Below are 18,870 nucleotides of genomic sequence, written 5' to 3'. Positions count from 1 at the left end.
AAACAGGGCCTTGGATGTGGAGGAAGGGAGGGCAGACTGATTCTGAAACAACATGAGCACATACAGGAAGGGTAGTGATTGCCTCATAATGGGGGGTCTCTGATTTAATCATGCAATGTGATGTTCTTCCACGTGGTGCTATGTTATGCTATGCTATTGTGTCTTAGATAGCACTTTTTTGCCCTGTCCATTGCCTCGTGGTGCTTTTGGGCCTGCAGAAGAATTGGTGAGGTTGGAGTTCATTGGGGTAAGTTGTTCGTATGAGTGGAGGGAGCGTAGCAAGTTTGCTGTTGCTGCTGTGTCAATGCGTGCAGATTGAAAGGGTTAATCTCAGGGTTAATCTTCTGCAGGTTCCTGTGTGCCCGGTCCAGAGGCCTAGCCTGGGCATGCGCTCAGGAATGTGTGTTTGGTATCAGGTTTGTTGCAGTGGTCAATGGCATACAGCGTGGAGTGTTTCAGATGTATAAGGGTGTGGCGGATGGAATCAGGTGCCAGCTTTTGTTGTTGTCCACTCATTGCCAGAATAATGTAGCACATGTGATCTGAGGTACTGGTTGCAGTGTTTGGCATGGAGTGGTAAGTGTTATGGTGGTACGGTGCAGTGTCGTGTTGGTTAAGGAGATTATTGTTGGCTTAAGATGAGGTGATGCCTAGAATCTGGTCTATTGATGGTGCTCCCGGTGTTCTGATGCTTCGGCAAGTATGTGTAGGATTGGTGGCATTGCACAGTTGGTGTTTATAGTTAGTCAGCCCACACTGGTCAGCGCCTGATTGGAGGACAGCGTGTCCCATGTCAATTTCACCTTCTTTCTTTCTGATATCTTGTGTTTCTGGATGGGTGCGCATTTGCGTGCTCAGGAGTTCCGTTATGGTCTGATAGATCCTGGGAATATCAGAAGGGTGCCTCACTTTCTGGCATCTGTTGAAGAGCGGGGTTCTGGACATCTAGATGGTCTTCCATCTATGTGGATTCTTTTGGGCAACGTCTGGTGGTCATGATTACAAACAATAAGCCTCCTCCTTGATGTTTTCTGTTGTAGTGAGGCACCACCAGAAGCACAGTGCTCCTGGATCGTAGTATCTTGTGGGGTTGTAGGGCGAGGAATGCTTTTGGTTGGATTCTTGCTCCCCACCATGCATCCATGCAGAGTGCTTTGATTTGCTGATTGTCACATTTTGATTCTGATTTGTTGTTATTTTTTTTATTGAGTTTGAAGATGATTGCTTGTCATATGCTTAGTTACACCATGTGAGGCAATGTTCTTTGATGAGTCCTATCAGTGGAACAGTATAAATGTTGAAAAGAAGATGACATAGGCTTATCCCTGTGGTACTCCACAGGTGACACCGTGAGGGGTTGATCGTACAGGGGTTAGTTAGATGGGTTGTTACTGGGCTTTCAATGAGGATGACATCAACAACATCATTTAGTCTGTTGATGAGGGGGATATGGCTGACTATGCCCTATGCTGCTGATACGCCTGGCATGGTGAAGGCACAGGCATTGTCAATATTAGCGATGATGTTCACATCATCCCATGTAGACGATAAGAACTAACGGTCAGGATACACCAAGAACCTTCCTACCCTGTGTCCATCCCTGTACACATATGCCTGTCTGGACTCCACTGGTTGGTTGTAGCCTCTGGATAATTCTTCTGGGCTATAACCTGCTGAATTCCAGGTGTGTCCCTACTGGACCACATGTAAAAGGCAGGGCCATGTCCAGTGGCCAGACAGATTTCCTAAGAGAGAGTAGGACATGAATGCGGCCTTGTATGGTCAGTGCTACTGCTGCAGAGATATAGGGAAACAGCTGCCAGAAAAAGACATGCTGAGTGGTGTTAACAGAGTCTAGTGCTCCAGCCTAAAAGGAGCCTGCAAAGTGTGGCTCTTGCTGATTGGGGGCTACCAGAATCTTTGAAAGGAGGCTACCCTGCAATTGAGACTTAGCCCTGCCCCGTCTCTCTCATTCTCTCTCTCTCTCTCTTTCTATCTCCCTCTCTCTCTCTCTCTCTCTTCAAACATCCCTCAAGCAGGGTTTGAAATTGTGGGGATCTGGGCGTAATTTAGCTCCTGCTTGTAGCCTAGAGGAGTCTGGTGAGCTTGACACCAACAGGCACCAGGAGCTACATTTGGCTCCCCAGGTCATATAATGCTGAACAAACACACCGATGTGAAATTAACTCTGAGCATTTAGGGCAAGCTATAAACAAATGTTAGCACACATCTATACAATATTTCAAGAAAAAGGGATAATATCTCTTCACCCCTTAAACCGCTGTCTTCCCCCCTTAATTGCACTTGTAAAACTGCAGAATCGCTGGCAGGCCCACTTGCTTCCCCCAAACTGTTAAATGTATTTTATGCACTTACTCTGCCTGGGTAGACAATTATCGCTCAGAATTTCAAGGGCTCTGGGTGACACTTTTTTCCCCTGTTCCCACCCTTTGTGAGTGCTTCAAAACACTTGCCTGTGTATAGGCGCTATATAAATAAACAATACTATACCATGCCAAACCAATAAATAATGGATAAAATGACGTGTACGCTATGTACTAGCTCCTTGTTCCCCAGTTGTAGCTCCTGCTCACTTTTTAATGGTGGATCCCCAGAAGCTGTGCTTAGCTCCTGCTTATTCAATCTTAATTTTGATCCCTGTTCAAGAGAAGAGCATCTCTTCCTTTTCGTTGTAGCAACAGAGGATAATTGTCCCTGTTCCATAAACAGCAAATAGACTTTAGCCTCTCTAGCTTCCATTACATTGCAAGTAGGGAAAAAGTTAAAATTACCAAGGGTGCCTCCTCCTTTGGGCCCATGGAACTTGAGCACAAGCAGTATTTTTATATCTGGGATGGATAGCTGACAGGAGCAGGGATCAAGCGTTGCTACTGCAGTTCCCTTCTGCAGTGTTGCCTCGTGGCCCCCCACACAGTATTCATCTGAGGCTGGCTTCCACACAGCCTTGGGGAGCGGAGCAATCGGCAATGAGAGTTATGTGATATTTGGCAAATGCTGAATAACGGTATATGAATGCAATACTTTGAAGCCTAATAACTGATGAGAGAGGTGTTGTGATGTCATTTTCTTATTACAGGCCAGTTGTGATGCCACAACTTGCCTGTACTACGAACTTGATTTCCAGGCTTGTATACAGCTATTGCAGGCCTCCATGTATTAGAGTGTTCTGCCAGTTATAACTGAGTCCCAGAACCAACTCTCAGTTACTATTAAAGTTTATAAAAGACAAACCACTCCTATTGGCCGAGACAGTTAGGCAGGCTACTAACATGCCCGAAAGACCTAAAAGTGCAAACCAACAGCCCCGTTTCCCTGGCTCTGGAAATTGACAGATGCATTAACACTCTCGGAAAAATCCTTTTTGTGGGTGTGCAAGCGTCTGTGCCGTTTCCAACTTGTTTCCACGCATCTGTGCCGTTTCCAACTTGTTTCCACGCGTCTGTGCCGTTTCCAACTTGTTTCCACGCATCTGTGCCGTTTCCAACTTGTTTCCACGCGTCTGTGCCGTTTCCAACTTGTTTCCACGCATCTGTGCCGTTTCCAACTTGTTTCCACGCGTGTAGCAAGACACAAGGTGGGGCATCTACTGTATTCTCAACACAGGAATCCACCCAAGTCTCTGCTCCCATCAGACTTTTTATACGGGTGGAAAGGCAGGAATCCCTGATGAACCTGCCCACTCATTTGCGTGTGCAAAAAGCAGACACAGGTGACAGAGATCCGCTGCAATTCCGGCTGCCATATTTCTTTAATGAGAGTATTAAACTCAGTGGTGGCCTTAGCGGTGGCAGCGCCCCGGGCAGTGAAACAAAAATGTGGCACTTCTCCCCCCAACACTGCGCACCTCTGGTCAATGCCGGCGAGGTTGGGGGTGCCACATTTTTTTTTACATCCGTGCTTTTGCGCCAGAGCAGGAAGTTAATCACTGGAATAGGGAGCCAATGCTAACGCATCAGCACCCTATTCTAATGAAATCCACCCCGCTCCCGCACCAGAGGTGTGAGGTAACCACTTCAATAGGGCATCGATGCGAAATCATCAGCGCCGTATTATTATTAAATGCGCCGCTCCCGTGCGCGAAAGCCTGGCGCCAGCACAACAAGGGGGTGCATTTCATTTCAATAGGGCACCTGCCTTGCCTTCTATCACCACGCCAGCTCAAGGGACACCTTGAAAGCCTCCCCCGAGCTGGTGTGGCGGGGGGCTAAAGGCACCCCGGGCGGTCGACCGGGCGGGCCGGTCTGATTGAAGTCCACCATGCATACATGCAGGAACGGTGCAAATATATGGGAACCCAACTCATCACACATTGAATGTCTAAAACCACCTCAGAAAAGCTGCACACATCAGTGGTGGCAGTGGTCAGGCTCTCTCCAACAAATCTGCTATTTACAGAGGTGCAAGTCTGTGACTTGTGATATAAGCAATTCATTAGCCTTGTAATTTTGAAAAGTCAAACTTTCTGATAAACTCACAAGACACATGTACACTGACTGACGGTGAAGTGCTGCTGCCCTCTTTGTCGCGTGCCCTGCAGTGGTAGTATCCAGAATCATGGCTGCGGATCCGCTGAAACGCGAGGGAACTCCCAGAATCTTCACGATACCACCTGCTGTTTTTATACCATACGTAGCTGACCTCCTCCTGCGTACCGCTCGCAACTTCGCAGGTCAGGGTAACGGTGTCACCTTCGCGAATTTCTGTGGATGGCATCACCAAAACTCGAGCCGCTTAAAAAGGAAGAAAACAGAAGAGACTTAGACAATGTCTAAATATTTGTATTACCAACTCATTCATTCATCTCTTCATCATAAGCAGCAATGAAGGAAGACCAGGATTAAAAGGGCAGCAGTGCATGCATTCAGTGCCACCATTCAGAGGGTAAGCAACAGAGAGATCATATGACCCTTCATCATCCGTAATGACTTGAAAGGAAGTGACATCACATGTTCTTTGACCGCCATGGCCAGCAATTGTGCTTTTTACAACAACAACAAAAAAAATCATTAAAAAAAAATCAAAGCTATGTAGCATGGTAGTAATGAGAGCCATGATAACCAATTTTCAAGATGACAGAGGCGCTCAAGGAAGGGCGGACTGGCAGAAGTTCCACTCTTACTATCAGCGCCACATGGGCCCATCTTCTGTGCCACGTGGGCCCATTTAAAGCCCCGTTATGGCTGGGTTTGAACCCTCACCAAGATGGAAGATGGCCTGGCTGAAGGTTCACTCCTACTATCAACTCCACATGCATAGCTCTCAGCTCACACACTTTTTGTGGGTCACCGCCAAGCCTCCTGCACGCCCAAGAGCCCTCACCCACCAAACTAAAAATCAGATGTTTTCATCTGCCTTTGCAACACAAAAGGTTGAGAGCTATGCACATGGGCACAATGTCGGTCCCACTATGGGACTGGCTGAATGTCCACTCTTACTATTTTATTTATTTATTTATTTATTCATGCCGCCTATAAACAAATGTTTCAAGGCTCCACAAGACAAGAGGAGGGGTGGGCATGGGATATAATCCGAAAAAACAACAGGAAATCAAAGAGACGGTTGTATTGGCCTTGTGACAATCCTACCATGCAAGTGCTTAAAGGAGATAAGTGCAACGGGGTGGGGATAGAGGGAGAAGTGCAAACGGGGACGGGGGTGGCATGGGTCATGGTTCCATCTTCAGCACCACATGAGCCCATCTTTGGCCCCCCTATGGCTGGATTTGAGCCGTCATCAGGATGGACTGGCTGAATGCCTACTCTTCCCATCAGTGTCACATGGGCCCATCTCCAGCCTGCTATGGTTGGGTTTGAACCCTCACCAATATGCTCCCTCCCTTTGTGATCCTCTGACCACCAACATTCAGTGTAGTGCGGGTGTGCAAGTGGAGGAGGCGAGGAGGAGACGAGGTGGCGGTATCTCCGGCTTCAAATTGTGGAGCACTGGCATTTTGACAGCAGGAAGAGGTGCCAATCCCATGAGACCAAACAGCCAATATGAAAATGCAAGATGGCACCTGTAAACAAAAACACGTCAACTGTTCATCGACTCATCTAGCAGGTATTCTGAATCACCCGGTATCTGAGAGAACGCATTTCCCAATCCCCAACCAAATCAAGCAGAGGGGTTAAAAATAATGTATTTAATTTTGAGTGCATCAAAGTTGTAGTTCACCTTCAGTTCTGAGTCCTATTGTATGGGTGCGTGGTGGCTTTAATCCACATCGCGTTCAGAGTGATGTGCTTTTAGAACGTTAATACATCTAGTAAGATCATTTACATTTGGAAACAGTTTGGTAAGGCATCCCATATTCTGGGCCCTGCTACCTAGAATTGCTTGGCCCTGTTACTTCTTCTCACAAATAATAAAACACAATTGGATATGTTTGTGGAGGTCTTTGGCTGTGATCAGGCAAGTGTTTATGATTCACAGTGGTTTGGAAACTGATTTATGGCTCAAAACTGAATCTGTGAAATGACCTGGGTAGTAGAGAGGGGTAATTGTGTTATTGGCACCACTGCCATATTTTTAAATGAGTGGATTTGCTTAGTAGGTATTCTAAGACTCTGAATTTTAGCTGGCATTTGTGTTTGCCATTACCTCTCTTTCTGAGTTTCTCGGCCTCTTCAGGAAACGCAAGTAGTAGTGAATGCGTCATCATAATTGGCGTCTTCTACCATCTTTAGATGGAGCTGAACTGCTTTCCTAAAGTTTATGAGATTGGGGCGATGGTCACTGGGGCTTCCTTGTGATGGTTCATGTCATTTCATCGGCACCCATTTTTACGACAGTTGTTTTGCCGCATACATTTTGCCAAAAAACATTTAGAAATGTTCTCCCAATCCCTCCCTCATTTACCGATTTTTTTTATTTTCCAACCCCCCCCACCCCAACCCTATATATGCCCTTGGCCACCCACCCAAAAAAAAAAAGGTTGTGGATGAATTGACACTATACCCTTGTGATGAGGGTTCAGATGAGTATGCTGTAGTAGTTCTATTTTATCGTGGACGACACAGACACAATAAGGCTCACCACAATGCGTAATGCATCAGAAGTGGTTATTTAGTATGTTCGAGTCTTCACAAGCTCCCTCATTCTCTGAAGTACAATGTGTGCCCATAATTTCAGGCTGATCCAAACCATGCAGAACACCACCACCTTTCAAGGAATCTTTATTCTAAAGGAATCCATTACTGTCAGTGTTAAGAAAATGCTGAGAAATTCCATCTCTCAAGAAAAACCTTCAGCAAAATCTTTTTACATGTGTTGCACCAGTTTCACAACTGTAATCTAGTCTGCCTACCCCGCAGTCTAGCTGTAAACTGCCCAAGGGCTGTCAGTACTTCCAACCTATGCTAAAACGCTACTTACTCTGCACACGGAAATATAGAGACTGCGATGAGGTCCCGTAAGCGTTTCTTGCTGAACAGAGGTATCTTCCTTCGTCTTCCACCATGACACCCCGGATCTCTAGCTTCAAGGCATTGCGCGACGAGGTTACGCTGAGCCGCTGGTGGGTCGTGATCTGGGTTTGGGGGTCACTAGCAGCCACTGGTTGATCATTTCTGTACAGGGTGAGACTGGAAGGTGGGTTGCTGTCGGTGGTGCAGTGGATGATGGCCAAACGCCCTTCGCGGGACTCCAAAAAGGATTTAATCAGCGTATTCCTGGGGGCATCTCGAAGAAGAAGAAGATACCAATGTCAGTGAAGTTTAATGCCCTTCAAATGTACACACCTCTGTAAGAAAATCCACAGAGAAACATTGCAGAATATATAGATAACACAGTGGACTATAAAGATACATTTGAGATTCGTAGACATTTGTGTTAAACAGTTGAATCATGGGAACCAATCAAGTTATTTAATAACTCTCAAACTTGTAAGAATGCTTTGTTTTAAATGACAGTACTGTGTGGAAGTCTCGGAAAATGAAACTTGCCGTCTCCTAATTATGTAAAGGACTTCCTGACATTTCCATTTTGGTGAATTGGTTCTGTGTACATCATTTCCAAATAAAATGTAATATTATCCTAGTGTTTGGAAATGGCTTTCACTCAGTTTTCTTTTTCTGTTGTTAATAATGCAGTAACACTTGGGGTGTCTGTATATGTCCAACCGTGGGCGGATTCAATGGGCAGAATGTTATCTTTCCTAATCATGCTTTTCCAATGTGGCTATTTAAAAGCACATTGTACCCCAGTATTCCTCTTTAAAAAAAAGGATTGAACTACATCTCAAACATACAAGTGAATGAGTTACTGGAATAAAAGACTTTAAATAAATTACGATCTAAAGAGTCAAGATCCTGGGACCACCCCACCCCTCCAATCAAGTTCATGACAAGACAGAAGGCCAGTAAACACGGCAACCACCCATTCTATTTGGGACGTATGCCGAATGCACCAATGATCAATAAATACACAGAGAGATACCCTCTCAGTCAGCCATAAAGACCAGGTGCGGTACAAATCTATCCATGCGTGAATGAAGAGCCGCCGGTCATGGTCAGACACACCTATATCAACGGAATCGTACCAAAATGTTGCCCTCATTTGGGCGCCCCCGCAGTCACTGCGATTTTGGGGGTGCACAAAATGAGGGCGACATTTACTGCACCCAAGCAGAGCAGGGGTGTCCCTCACTCTACTTGGGCGCCATAACGGGAGTCAGGGGGTTGCGGGGGACAAGAAAGAATAAAAAAGAAAAGCACCCTACAGCATCGGCTCTAAGCCACGTTAGTGGGTGGAGCTGACGCTGCAGGGATAGCAGGGTGTAGATGGCACACATAGAAGTGTGCCGCCATCAAGGTAAGTGAGGTGGGGGGTGGCAAGCAAAAGGGGGGCCAGGGGATGCGGGCACGGTTATCTATCTGATAACTGCACCGTGCTGTAATTGGCATCAACATTTTCATCGGCGCAGTTACAGGCAGCGCAGTGATCTCATAGATTCATATCGACAGCCTGGACTAAGCACCAAGAAGCAATGTTGCTGACATTGTTAGAGACACCACAACATAGCAGCGTTAGACATTAAGCACACGTGCAATCTGCACCACATGACACAAACACACACTCGAATACATGAAGAACACGAGCGTACAGTTCTATAGTTAGAGGACAGACACATATAGCAATGACAATTGCTTTTATTGTTTTTTGCCATTTAGCCAAATGCAGCAACGCAGCACCTGCAAGGTACAAGAGATTCTGAGCAAAGCTTGCAGATGCTTAATGTGAATAACCTTATGGAACTGCAAGAGCACCTATAGGACCTGACAAAGCCAAGTGTGACTAACTTATGGAGAATATATCATAACATGGACAATGTAGAAACCACATTTTAAGGTAGGCCTTGGACACGATAATCACACAGGCAAAAATGTGTCAAACCTTGTAAGTGATATTCAATCAACACTACAGCTAAGTCAATGCCAGCTAGTCTGGGATGCTGAGGAAAACCCTTATTGATGTATTTTTATGTCCAGTTCAGTACTCTGGATGACAACCCTTGTATAACACCCCCCTCTTAGAATCCCCCTGACCCCACTGAGCCAAGAAGTAGGTTTGTTTTGCAAATTAAAAGATTTATTTGAAAAATTAACAAGATATATATCACACTTTTATAATAAATTAATAATAATGTTGATCAACAATGGGTAATCTGGCACTAGCGCACTTCTTTACAATCAATGAGGAGTTAATATAGGATGGATAAGGTAGCAAAAATACTTTTATGGTTTCAAGGCAAAAGCAATGAGGAATAAAATGCAGTAAAGAAATAACTTGATATGATTTTAGCAAAAGATAAGATAATCACTTTTTCTCTGGCATATCACCGCCCCCTTTTTGCAATATAATGAGATGGAAAGAGGAGCACACAGTTCTCAGGAATGCAATCAAATACAATACGAAATTCAGTTCCCCCCCAGCAAGCTTAGAGGAAAACAGGTAGAAGTTTGAAACACAGGCCCAAAGTGCTTTAAATGTGATGACAATGAAGTGAGAAATGTGCTAAAATGCTTTTAATTCCCTCTAGAGATTCAGGGTGGGTGATATCTAGTTTATATTAGTTCAGGCTCACTTTAGCAATGCTCTATGAATGATTGTCAGGTTGCACACGAATTTCAGCAAGCAAAGCTAGGACAATTATTTTTACATGTGGCTGAAATTGAGCAAATTGTCAAATCGCGGCAAATTTAGTCACGTGCGTCGAGCCCGATTACGGAGGCACTATAAGGAAGTCGGTTCTAGGCTCGTTGGAAAGCCTAGAATCCTAGCTTTAAGATAAAAGTTACATTTCGGTCCTAGCACAAACGGTTCCGGAGATACGGACGATTTTGTGAAGGTAGTTTTTCGGATTTGAAATTTAAAAGTTCAAAATGACAGGTGACAGTGTTCAGTTTTAAAGATGACAGAATGACACGATTCTTGGAGGCAGTTCTAATAGGCTAAAATAGTTTGGATTAGATTATTTTAACTAAGAGATTGGTTCTGCACAGTTCTGCTAGGTACTCACAATATAAATTTGAAATAGGCCTCGTCACGGATCTGGTCAACGCGGTTCTCTCTGCTCGGCGGGTCAATCAGGCACCGGTTCTGCTCACAGCGATCCGGATCTCTTGTTCTGCTCACAGCGGTCTGGGTCTGGTCTGCGGTTCCGGCAAAAGTTCTTGGCAAAGAATTCAAACAGCTTGCCCGGCTGTTGAATAGTTTGGTTAGGTTTGCTGGATTCTGAAGGCCTGCTGAGAATACTTTTGCTTGCAGTGGGCCTTCTAGGTTCAAAGTTCTGTAGTCTATGGGTCACTGGTTCTGGTCTCTGTCTGGATGTGATGTCGGCCGTCAAAATGCTCCGCAGAAATGGAAAATGAATGTCTCTACCTGTCCCAGCAGTCTCTTTTTATGTGTTTTGAAAATGGGTGTGTGCCTGGGCCTAGCTAAGCCTGCCCCTCTCACTTGTCATTGGCCCAGTTCTCCCCTCTCCCTTGATTGGGGAGCTGGGTTGTGTGTCATCTTTATGGCTTACAGAAAGACACTCCCCTTGTCAATGTGCACACACATCTTTTTCTGATCCAAATACATATTTCCCAGATACACAATTTGTTGAAATTACATGTACACATTATATATTCCTTATGGTCCATGCTTGTCCGGCTCTGATCTTCATGGGGGCTTGCATTAAAAAATGACAACATTTTGTGCTTTTTGGCTGGTTTTGCAATATTGGGTTTTCATAAAAAATAACACAACTGTACACCCTCCTTCTCCACACATTCCAGCTATTTACTAGGTTTCTAGCATAAACCCGGTGTCTGTAATATCAATAAATAGCGGGGTTTGGTCCTAGAACACCGTAGAAATTGGAGTTTGGACTCAAATCGTGAGGGCAGCTCTCTGTTTACTGTCAATATTCAAAATTAACATACCCCATTCAACTGAAAGGGGCTATTGTCTCTCTCCTCCAGGCTGAAGGGGAAACCCCCTCCCTCTCACTCAGAAGGGCCATGTGATATCCTGCCTCCTGTTGTGAGTCTCTGGGGTGTTAAGAGTTCTCAGCCTCTTGGCCTCTGGGAACAGTAGGTGGCTAAGATTTCTAATTAACCAACAGGCTTTGAAGTCCCTGCTAGGCTGGATCCTCTTGCACTCCTGAGATACAGTCTTACTGTCAGAGTTTAGACCGCTAGCACTGGTTTGTGGACAAAGCTGGTACTGCACCCATTTTTGGGATCTGTCTTGAATTACTGCATTTCAATAGAGTGGTCTTTTGCTTGATAGAATAGGACCCTTGCTTAACATTGTTTTGATGGCATCCTTACAGTGGAGTGGTGATGTGGAACCCCCCAGAAGAAGGTTGTATCTTTGGAGTGGTCTTGTGCCAACTGCGCAGTTCTCCTGGATTCTGGCGTGAATGTGGGCGGCGACAGCTCATCCCCACATCCACCCAGTCTATTGATTTAGTTTGTTCTGGGATAGAATAATGGGCGGCGACAGCTCATCCCCACATCTACCCAGTCTATTGATTGAACATGGGTCAAAACCCTTGACAACCCCTTCAGTGTATATTGCATTTTTGGACGTTATGTCCACTTTTGATCAAGTTGACCCTATGAAAGAAAAAGCGAAAGTGGGGCGTTACAAGTTGGTTACTAGAAGTAATCATAGCTCTGCACGCTGACATGACAGCACAGATTTGGCTGGGAGATAATGGACTTCTGTCCAAACAGATGCGTATTAGCAGGGGAGTAAGGCAGGGATGTAGGCTTGCTTCCTTGCTGTTCAATATCTAAATATCTGGCCTATTCGGTCGGTTGAGTGGTAGTGTATGCCGCCCCCTGAAAATTGGCACTTGCCCGGTCTCACCGATGTTATATGCGGATGATTTGGCTATATTTGACCCCATGCTGACACAGATGATGTCCATGCTGAATGAACTGGGGCAGTATTCGATAGAGAATCAGCTATCAGTGAACTTAAATAAAACTAAGGCAATGATAGTGTTTGCTAAATAAAATATGCGTGTAGGATAACTGTAAACATAGGCCCCTTTGAATACACTGAATCTTGCAAATATTTGGGGCTGGAGATGTCGGCTACTTCTGCGTATGGTGATATAATTGAAGCTAAATCCAGAAGTGCAGAGCAAATCACTTGTTTGTTGAGAAAATATACCACTGAACACGCAGGCTTCTCATTAAGTGGAGTATTGACAGTCTATAAACAGTGGTTTTGGCCTGCAACTCTGTATGGTTTAGAGTAATGGGTGATAAAGAACCTGAAGTGGCTAGAAGTTACGGAGGCCCTCTTCTGGAGTAATGTACTGGGGTTACCTCGGTCTGACTCGATTGAAGATGTGCGTCTTGAACTAGGACTGCTTTCACTGAAAGCGTAGCTCTTCATACGCACGGCTGTTCTTTTATTTAAGGCAATAACGTCCCCCAGTTGCCCTTTATTGGGCAAAAACGGGTGGTTATGGCCCTGACCTAATTTTGACCTACAAGGAGCCTTGTGTGAAATTCTTTTTAGGACTAGTTCCTAGATCTAAATTGGTCCTCAGATTTTTCCACTTTAAATGGTGCTTATAGCCGTTGTCTGGTAAAATGGGACTGGCAAAGCATCTATGACCATCTTGCAAAATTAAGCGGATATAAGTGTGTGGTCCAGGCGGTACATCGTTATATGAAATCTGAATTATATTTGTTACTTTGCCCTGACCTGGCAGTGCACAGTTCTCGTTTAGAAATGTGCCTGAACCAGTTGCCAGATCGGGGTGTTTGTGGGGCCAAATGGAGGCTTGTGAAAGATGACAGATTTTGCAGATTGTGTCAAATCAAAACAAATTGAGAGACCGCCAAACACGCCCCTACTGAGTGCCCGTCTATGGGACTGTTATACATGGTTATTCTGGGACCCCTTGTCCATGACCTTAATGCGATCAAATCCTCTGAGCTATTTTGTCCGGGAGTATAGCTCAGTGGCAACGTGCTCGCCAAGATGACACGAAGCAACACAGGTTCGATCCCGGGTGCAGTTTAGACACCTCTGGGTATTTAAGCACGGTATAAATATGCAACTAAGACAAAAAAATCCTGTAACAGCACCTCGATGCCCCCAGGCTGTGTGAGTGCTATAAAAATGCAAATAAATGAAATAAATAAATACTGATTTTAGGAAGATGCACTTGGCACTTTATAAGGTTTGGAGAGGAGTAGTCCCTTATCTAATTGATTGACAAAATGGGCAAAGCAGAAATATCTCAAAGGTGTGACTGAGAATTGCCTGACATGCTGAAATTGTTTCAAGATGAAGATGTTTTATACGTTGAATTGAAACATCAATATGTATAAATTAAAAGATGATGAATGTATTTTTATTGTATTAAGAGTTTTAATAGATCGTGCATGCATATTCGTTTTGTAAATATGTCGGTATTACTGGATTTGATGTTTGTACGTGTGTTTGAGTAGTGTTGATATTTTAAAAGTTCGTGTTGGAACTATACACAAATAAATCAAATTAAATACATGAAATAGCCATCGTAAGTAAAGAGAATCAAAGATTGGGAGTGACATTTAAGCAGACCAAACTGCAGTGCCACAACTGTGGCGCACGCACGCGCCCTCTTCCCGTGGCCAACCTTTAGTGAGTTCTACAAGATGTTAAAATGGTTTCCTTTTTCAAATAAAGAAAATTGTTCTTCCCTTGTAATAGCAAATCGCTTATTCAAACTGTAGTTTATTTGTTATGTTTATTTTTAATTGTATTGTTTATCTTTGTATTTTTACGGTTTGTATAGAGCTTGGACATTAAAGTTTTGTATAGTGCCCTGTTGCCTTCATGCAAGTGACTTTTTTTAGAAGAAAACTAAAATGAAAAATATATATTCCACTGGTTTGAACACATCAGTTGAACAGTGCAGTGACATAAAGGGTGAGAAAAACGCACATCTGGTACTATCGATGTTGGGAGTATTGGCCTGATTTCAGGGAGCTATACAGGCAGGTACAACAATTATATGAATTCCTGTTTAGGGGAATTGGGTTGCTACAAGCTATGAGCTAATGTCTGTCCAAGCTGCCATAATCCACACATACTGGTGAGGTTACGACAGTTGGCACCTGAGGTCTTTCCAATATCGTCGACACTAGCTTCTTATTTTCTGATGTCCTCATCTTATGCAAAGGCACTCCCTATTTGGTAGCTGTAGCCTAACCCTGAGCCCTTTTGCATCTGTTAGATAGCCCACTGAGCATCATGCAGTTAGGCCATTCTTCTGGTGTGAGGCAATACTTTGATGTGACCGGGGAGCAGTGGCTCAGCTCCTGGCGATGCAGACACTCATTCATGCTCCAAGAATGAGTGGACAAACAACTTTACTGTCTTTGTGTAGGATGTGACCCAGTACTGCCGCCTTCAATGGGACCTGCACCTCTATACTATTCATTCCTTCCCCAATAGTGTAAGTACAATTTACTCGCTGTGGTAACTATGGTAGGCTTGTTACTCGTAGGAACTGATTGGTCATTTGGCAGTAATACTACCAAACATTAGGACCATTGCCACCGGCGATAAGCATGCAGTAACATGAAGGGTCTGGAAGATTCTGAGACGTGCACACCTTTGAATTATTCCATATAGGGCCTCATGGGTTTTATATTACCGCATCTGGTAATTACTCCATGCAGTCATGCATTTGTGTGGGAGTGATTAACTCCACACAAAATGTGGTGTAATCGAAGCATTTTGGTAACACATCTCTACCACCAAACGTTGGTAATAAGTGAAATGGTCTTTTTTCAATATTCGAATTTAAAAAATGGCTGATTTAGAAAGATCACTCAGAGACCGCTCCAAAGTGTGTTTACATTGACTGTGTCAGAGAGGAAGGAGAATGTGTTGGGCTGGGAAGGGGGCGGTGGGTGATGAATGGTGTGGTTTGGGGGCTGAAAACCCGCAGTGTTCTAGAAATCGAGCAAGTGCGTCAGAGGGTGATGTGGGATCGCCTTCCTAGCAGTTGGAGGGGGGGTTCAGAATGTCACATTTCTGTATTTTAAAGGCCACACAAAACTGACCCAAAGAAACGTTTTTTTTATGTTCAACCTTTAAAATGCAGAAATATAACATAGACCTCCAAACATTTAATCAGGCCCTTAGCATTGAATCACCGACATGGGACTGGTAATATTATTGAGTGCTACCAGGGTAGGTTCACAATTAGAATGTAGTTTTTCGTGATTGATTCAAAAGGATGTCCTGATATCTTGATAGGAGATGTTAGGGTTAATGACGAGTTGTGTTCATCCACCTATCTTGTACTACGCGTTTCGGGCACAACGCCCTTCTTCAGGTATTAGATATCTTGAATAGTTCTTTCTGAAAGTATAATACACTAAATAATTGTAAGTGAATGGGGTATCAAAAATGTCTCAATATGTAATATTTCAAAATAGTCTACCATAAGAGAGTGTGCACCCCTACATCCCAACTAGCTCTTGTACCTTTGTTGCTACACCAACACTAGGGGTTGCACCATATGATTATTTTACCAATAACATGTCATTTTCGAAAATAGAGTCTCTCACAACTAACCAAGCAGAAACTCTAGTGTTCTTTGAAGAGGAAGCTAATAGGATTTTGAAACTTATTAAAACTACTGAAAAAGAATTAGGGGCCATGCTAAAATTGAAGAACTTATCTATCAATTGGAAAGACTAATGCAACGCGAGATTAACCAACGGCTACATGCTACAACTCTCTCACAATGCTTTAGATCTCAATGAATCCCAAGAGGCTTGAGAATTGACCTTGAACCTACTCTTTGTAAAGAAAACCCGGAGTTTTTTAAAGGATGGCGGCTTATTCTGAATAAGTGTTCTCTTGATTTGATCATCCTAACCATTGAGGAATTAGCTAAATCCCTAAACAACCTTGGTCCGATATAGAAACAACTAAGAAAGCCTTGTAAGCATACATCACTAAAGAGGAACTATCTCAACTACTCGAAGAAGTAAACTACGCAAATTCAGAAGAGATACTCTTGACTACAAACTTGATATTGTTTATTCTTGGAAGGAATATTATCACCAACAAGGTACTCTGAAAGGAGGATACCAACCTTACAACAAGAAAAACCCTTACCCTAACACAACGCCAGTATCATCAGAGCCCTCTAGTACTGAATTAGAAAACCCACAAGAACCGGTGGAGCATATCCAAGAAAGAAATAAAGAGCAAAGGGATACTTCCCAAATGCCAAGCACATCGAAAGCATCTGCTAATCTACCACCGACTAGTTACTCTTTTTTAGACAGAATAAGGTCCGAAGAGGGCAAAAGAAGAAATCCTCAGAGAAAAGTGAACATACCTTTCAAGAAGACTTAGTAGTGAACATCTCAAAATACAAGCTTACTAACTTTGAACTACCAACACTTCAGAAAGGTCTTTCCTTTGTACCCCATTATACAAGCACCCTACTGAAAGAGAAAATTGATTTATTCAAATTAATGCAGGAAAATGAAGCTGAAATTATTATTTGACTCTATTGAAAACCACAACAAGTAGTCAGCAATCCAACTTCTTAGAAATGAAACCCAAGAGTACCTTTCTGCTGCCAATTCAGAACTGTGTCCTAGAGGCATTTCAGAAATCAGTCCTCAAGACTTTAAGAAACTTAACTTTTGGAAAAGACAGCGGACCAATTTGACCTCATGTGAGAAACAGGTTCTTGATAGGCTATGGGAGAACCCGGAAATTATAATCAAGCCAGCCCATAAAGGGGGGTGCCCTAGTGATCCTCGACACAGTTAAATATAAGATGGAAGTTGAAAGACAATTATCAGACCGAGATACATACCTGGAGATACCAACTGACCCCACTGAACAAATTGAAGAGATCATAAAAAGACATTGGATGAAGCAGAAATAGAAGAAATCATTATGCACAAGACTAAAGCATTTTTGATGATTTTGCACCCCATTATGCCAGCAATCTACAGCCTACCTAAAATTCACAAAAGTCTACAGGATCAACCAGGAAGACCAATAATAACAGCAACAAATAGCCTATTGTAACCCTTAGCGCAATATATTGACACAATTATACAATCATTTGCGCGGCAAGCAACAACATACATTAAAGATCCTAACCACTTTTTGACTAAATTGGAAACACTTAATTTCAACTCATCAACAGATTTACTTTTTACAATGGATGTCACCAGCCTTTACACTAATATCATGCATCAAGCTGGTCTAGAAGCAATAGAATGGGTCTTGTTAAATTCAGAAGATGCAGTTAAATGTGACAGTCTATTCATCATGAAGTTACTTACCATCGTACTCAATAATAATTTCTTTATGTTTGAGGACAATACTTAATCCAAATTTGTGGAACATCGATGGGAGCTGCAATGGCTCCCAGTTACGCCAACATCTACATGTCTTACCTGGAAGAAACCAGAGTGATCAACAACCCTACTTGGAAGAACCAACTTAAATTCTTAGTGAGTTACATCGATGACCTGTTTGGTGTTGGACCTGACCTGAAGCAGAACTACAGTCTTTTTTTGATTTTATGAATACTCTGGCACCCAGGATCAAATTCACATATAAATCAAGTGAAACATCCTTGGAATTTCTAGACGTACTTGTCTACTCTAAGAATAACAGACTGGAAACAACAGTGTTCATCAAGAAGACTGATAGGAATGGCATCCTTTTGTCTTCAGGTTTTCATCCAAAATGAACAATTGAAAGCATACCTTTGAGCCAACTGATGCGATACAGAAGAATCGTATCAGAAGAAAGTGAATTCGATAGAAAAGCAAATGAATTAGCAACCAAATTTTTTAATAGAGGCTACGATCCAATACAAATTCAAACGGACATAGCAAAAGTAAAGAGTATAACACGACAAGAAGCACTACAACCAAGTACTCGAAAGAGAGACAATGATCTGATTTACATTACCACATATTCCCAACAGAGTGGACAAGTTAAGAAAATGATCAAAAGAAACTGGAACACCTTGTCTTTGGACCCATAATTGGCAAACCTTTCCCCTACAATACCTCTTTGCAATTACAATAAGAGCAGGTCCGTCTGTGACCATCTGATCAAATCTGACTTTATTTGTAAAAGAACGTCAACTACAGTATTCAAAGGGACCTTACCTTGCAATAACTGTAACTGTTGTCATAATGTCATTGTAGAGGAGGTTCCAGATATGACCTGCATCCCTGCCCCCCATTGCGAGCTTCCAGTAAAGTACTCGCCGAGGTACGTGACATATGAGGAGCAAATGAACCAACAGAGAGCCGCACTGGCACTCTGCCCCATATACATAAGAAGATC

The 18,870-nt window shown here is 43.3% G+C and overlaps 1 protein-coding gene across 1 annotated transcript in view; it reads right to left on the bottom strand.

Annotated features, from left to right (window-relative positions):
* Positions 1 to 18,870, bottom strand: part of SIGLEC1 (sialic acid binding Ig like lectin 1) — a 267,397-nt gene that overhangs the window by 109,886 nt on the left and 138,641 nt on the right. The window contains exons 11-12 of the mRNA XM_069632266.1: positions 7,396 to 7,701; positions 4,497 to 4,751 (exon numbers count right to left, since the gene is read on the bottom strand). Of these exons, the coding sequence (XP_069488367.1) occupies positions 4,497 to 4,751; positions 7,396 to 7,701 (561 nt within the window). The remainder of the gene's footprint in view (positions 1 to 4,496; positions 4,752 to 7,395; positions 7,702 to 18,870) is intronic.

This window comes from Ambystoma mexicanum, chromosome 6q (genome assembly GCF_040938575.1).
Source record: "Ambystoma mexicanum isolate Mex_15411 chromosome 6q, UKY_AmexF1_1, whole genome shotgun sequence".
NCBI lineage: Eukaryota > Metazoa > Chordata > Amphibia > Caudata > Ambystomatidae > Ambystoma > Ambystoma mexicanum.
The sequence above is the reverse complement of the archived record's forward strand: the minus strand, read 5'-3'. Positions and strand labels throughout refer to the sequence as shown.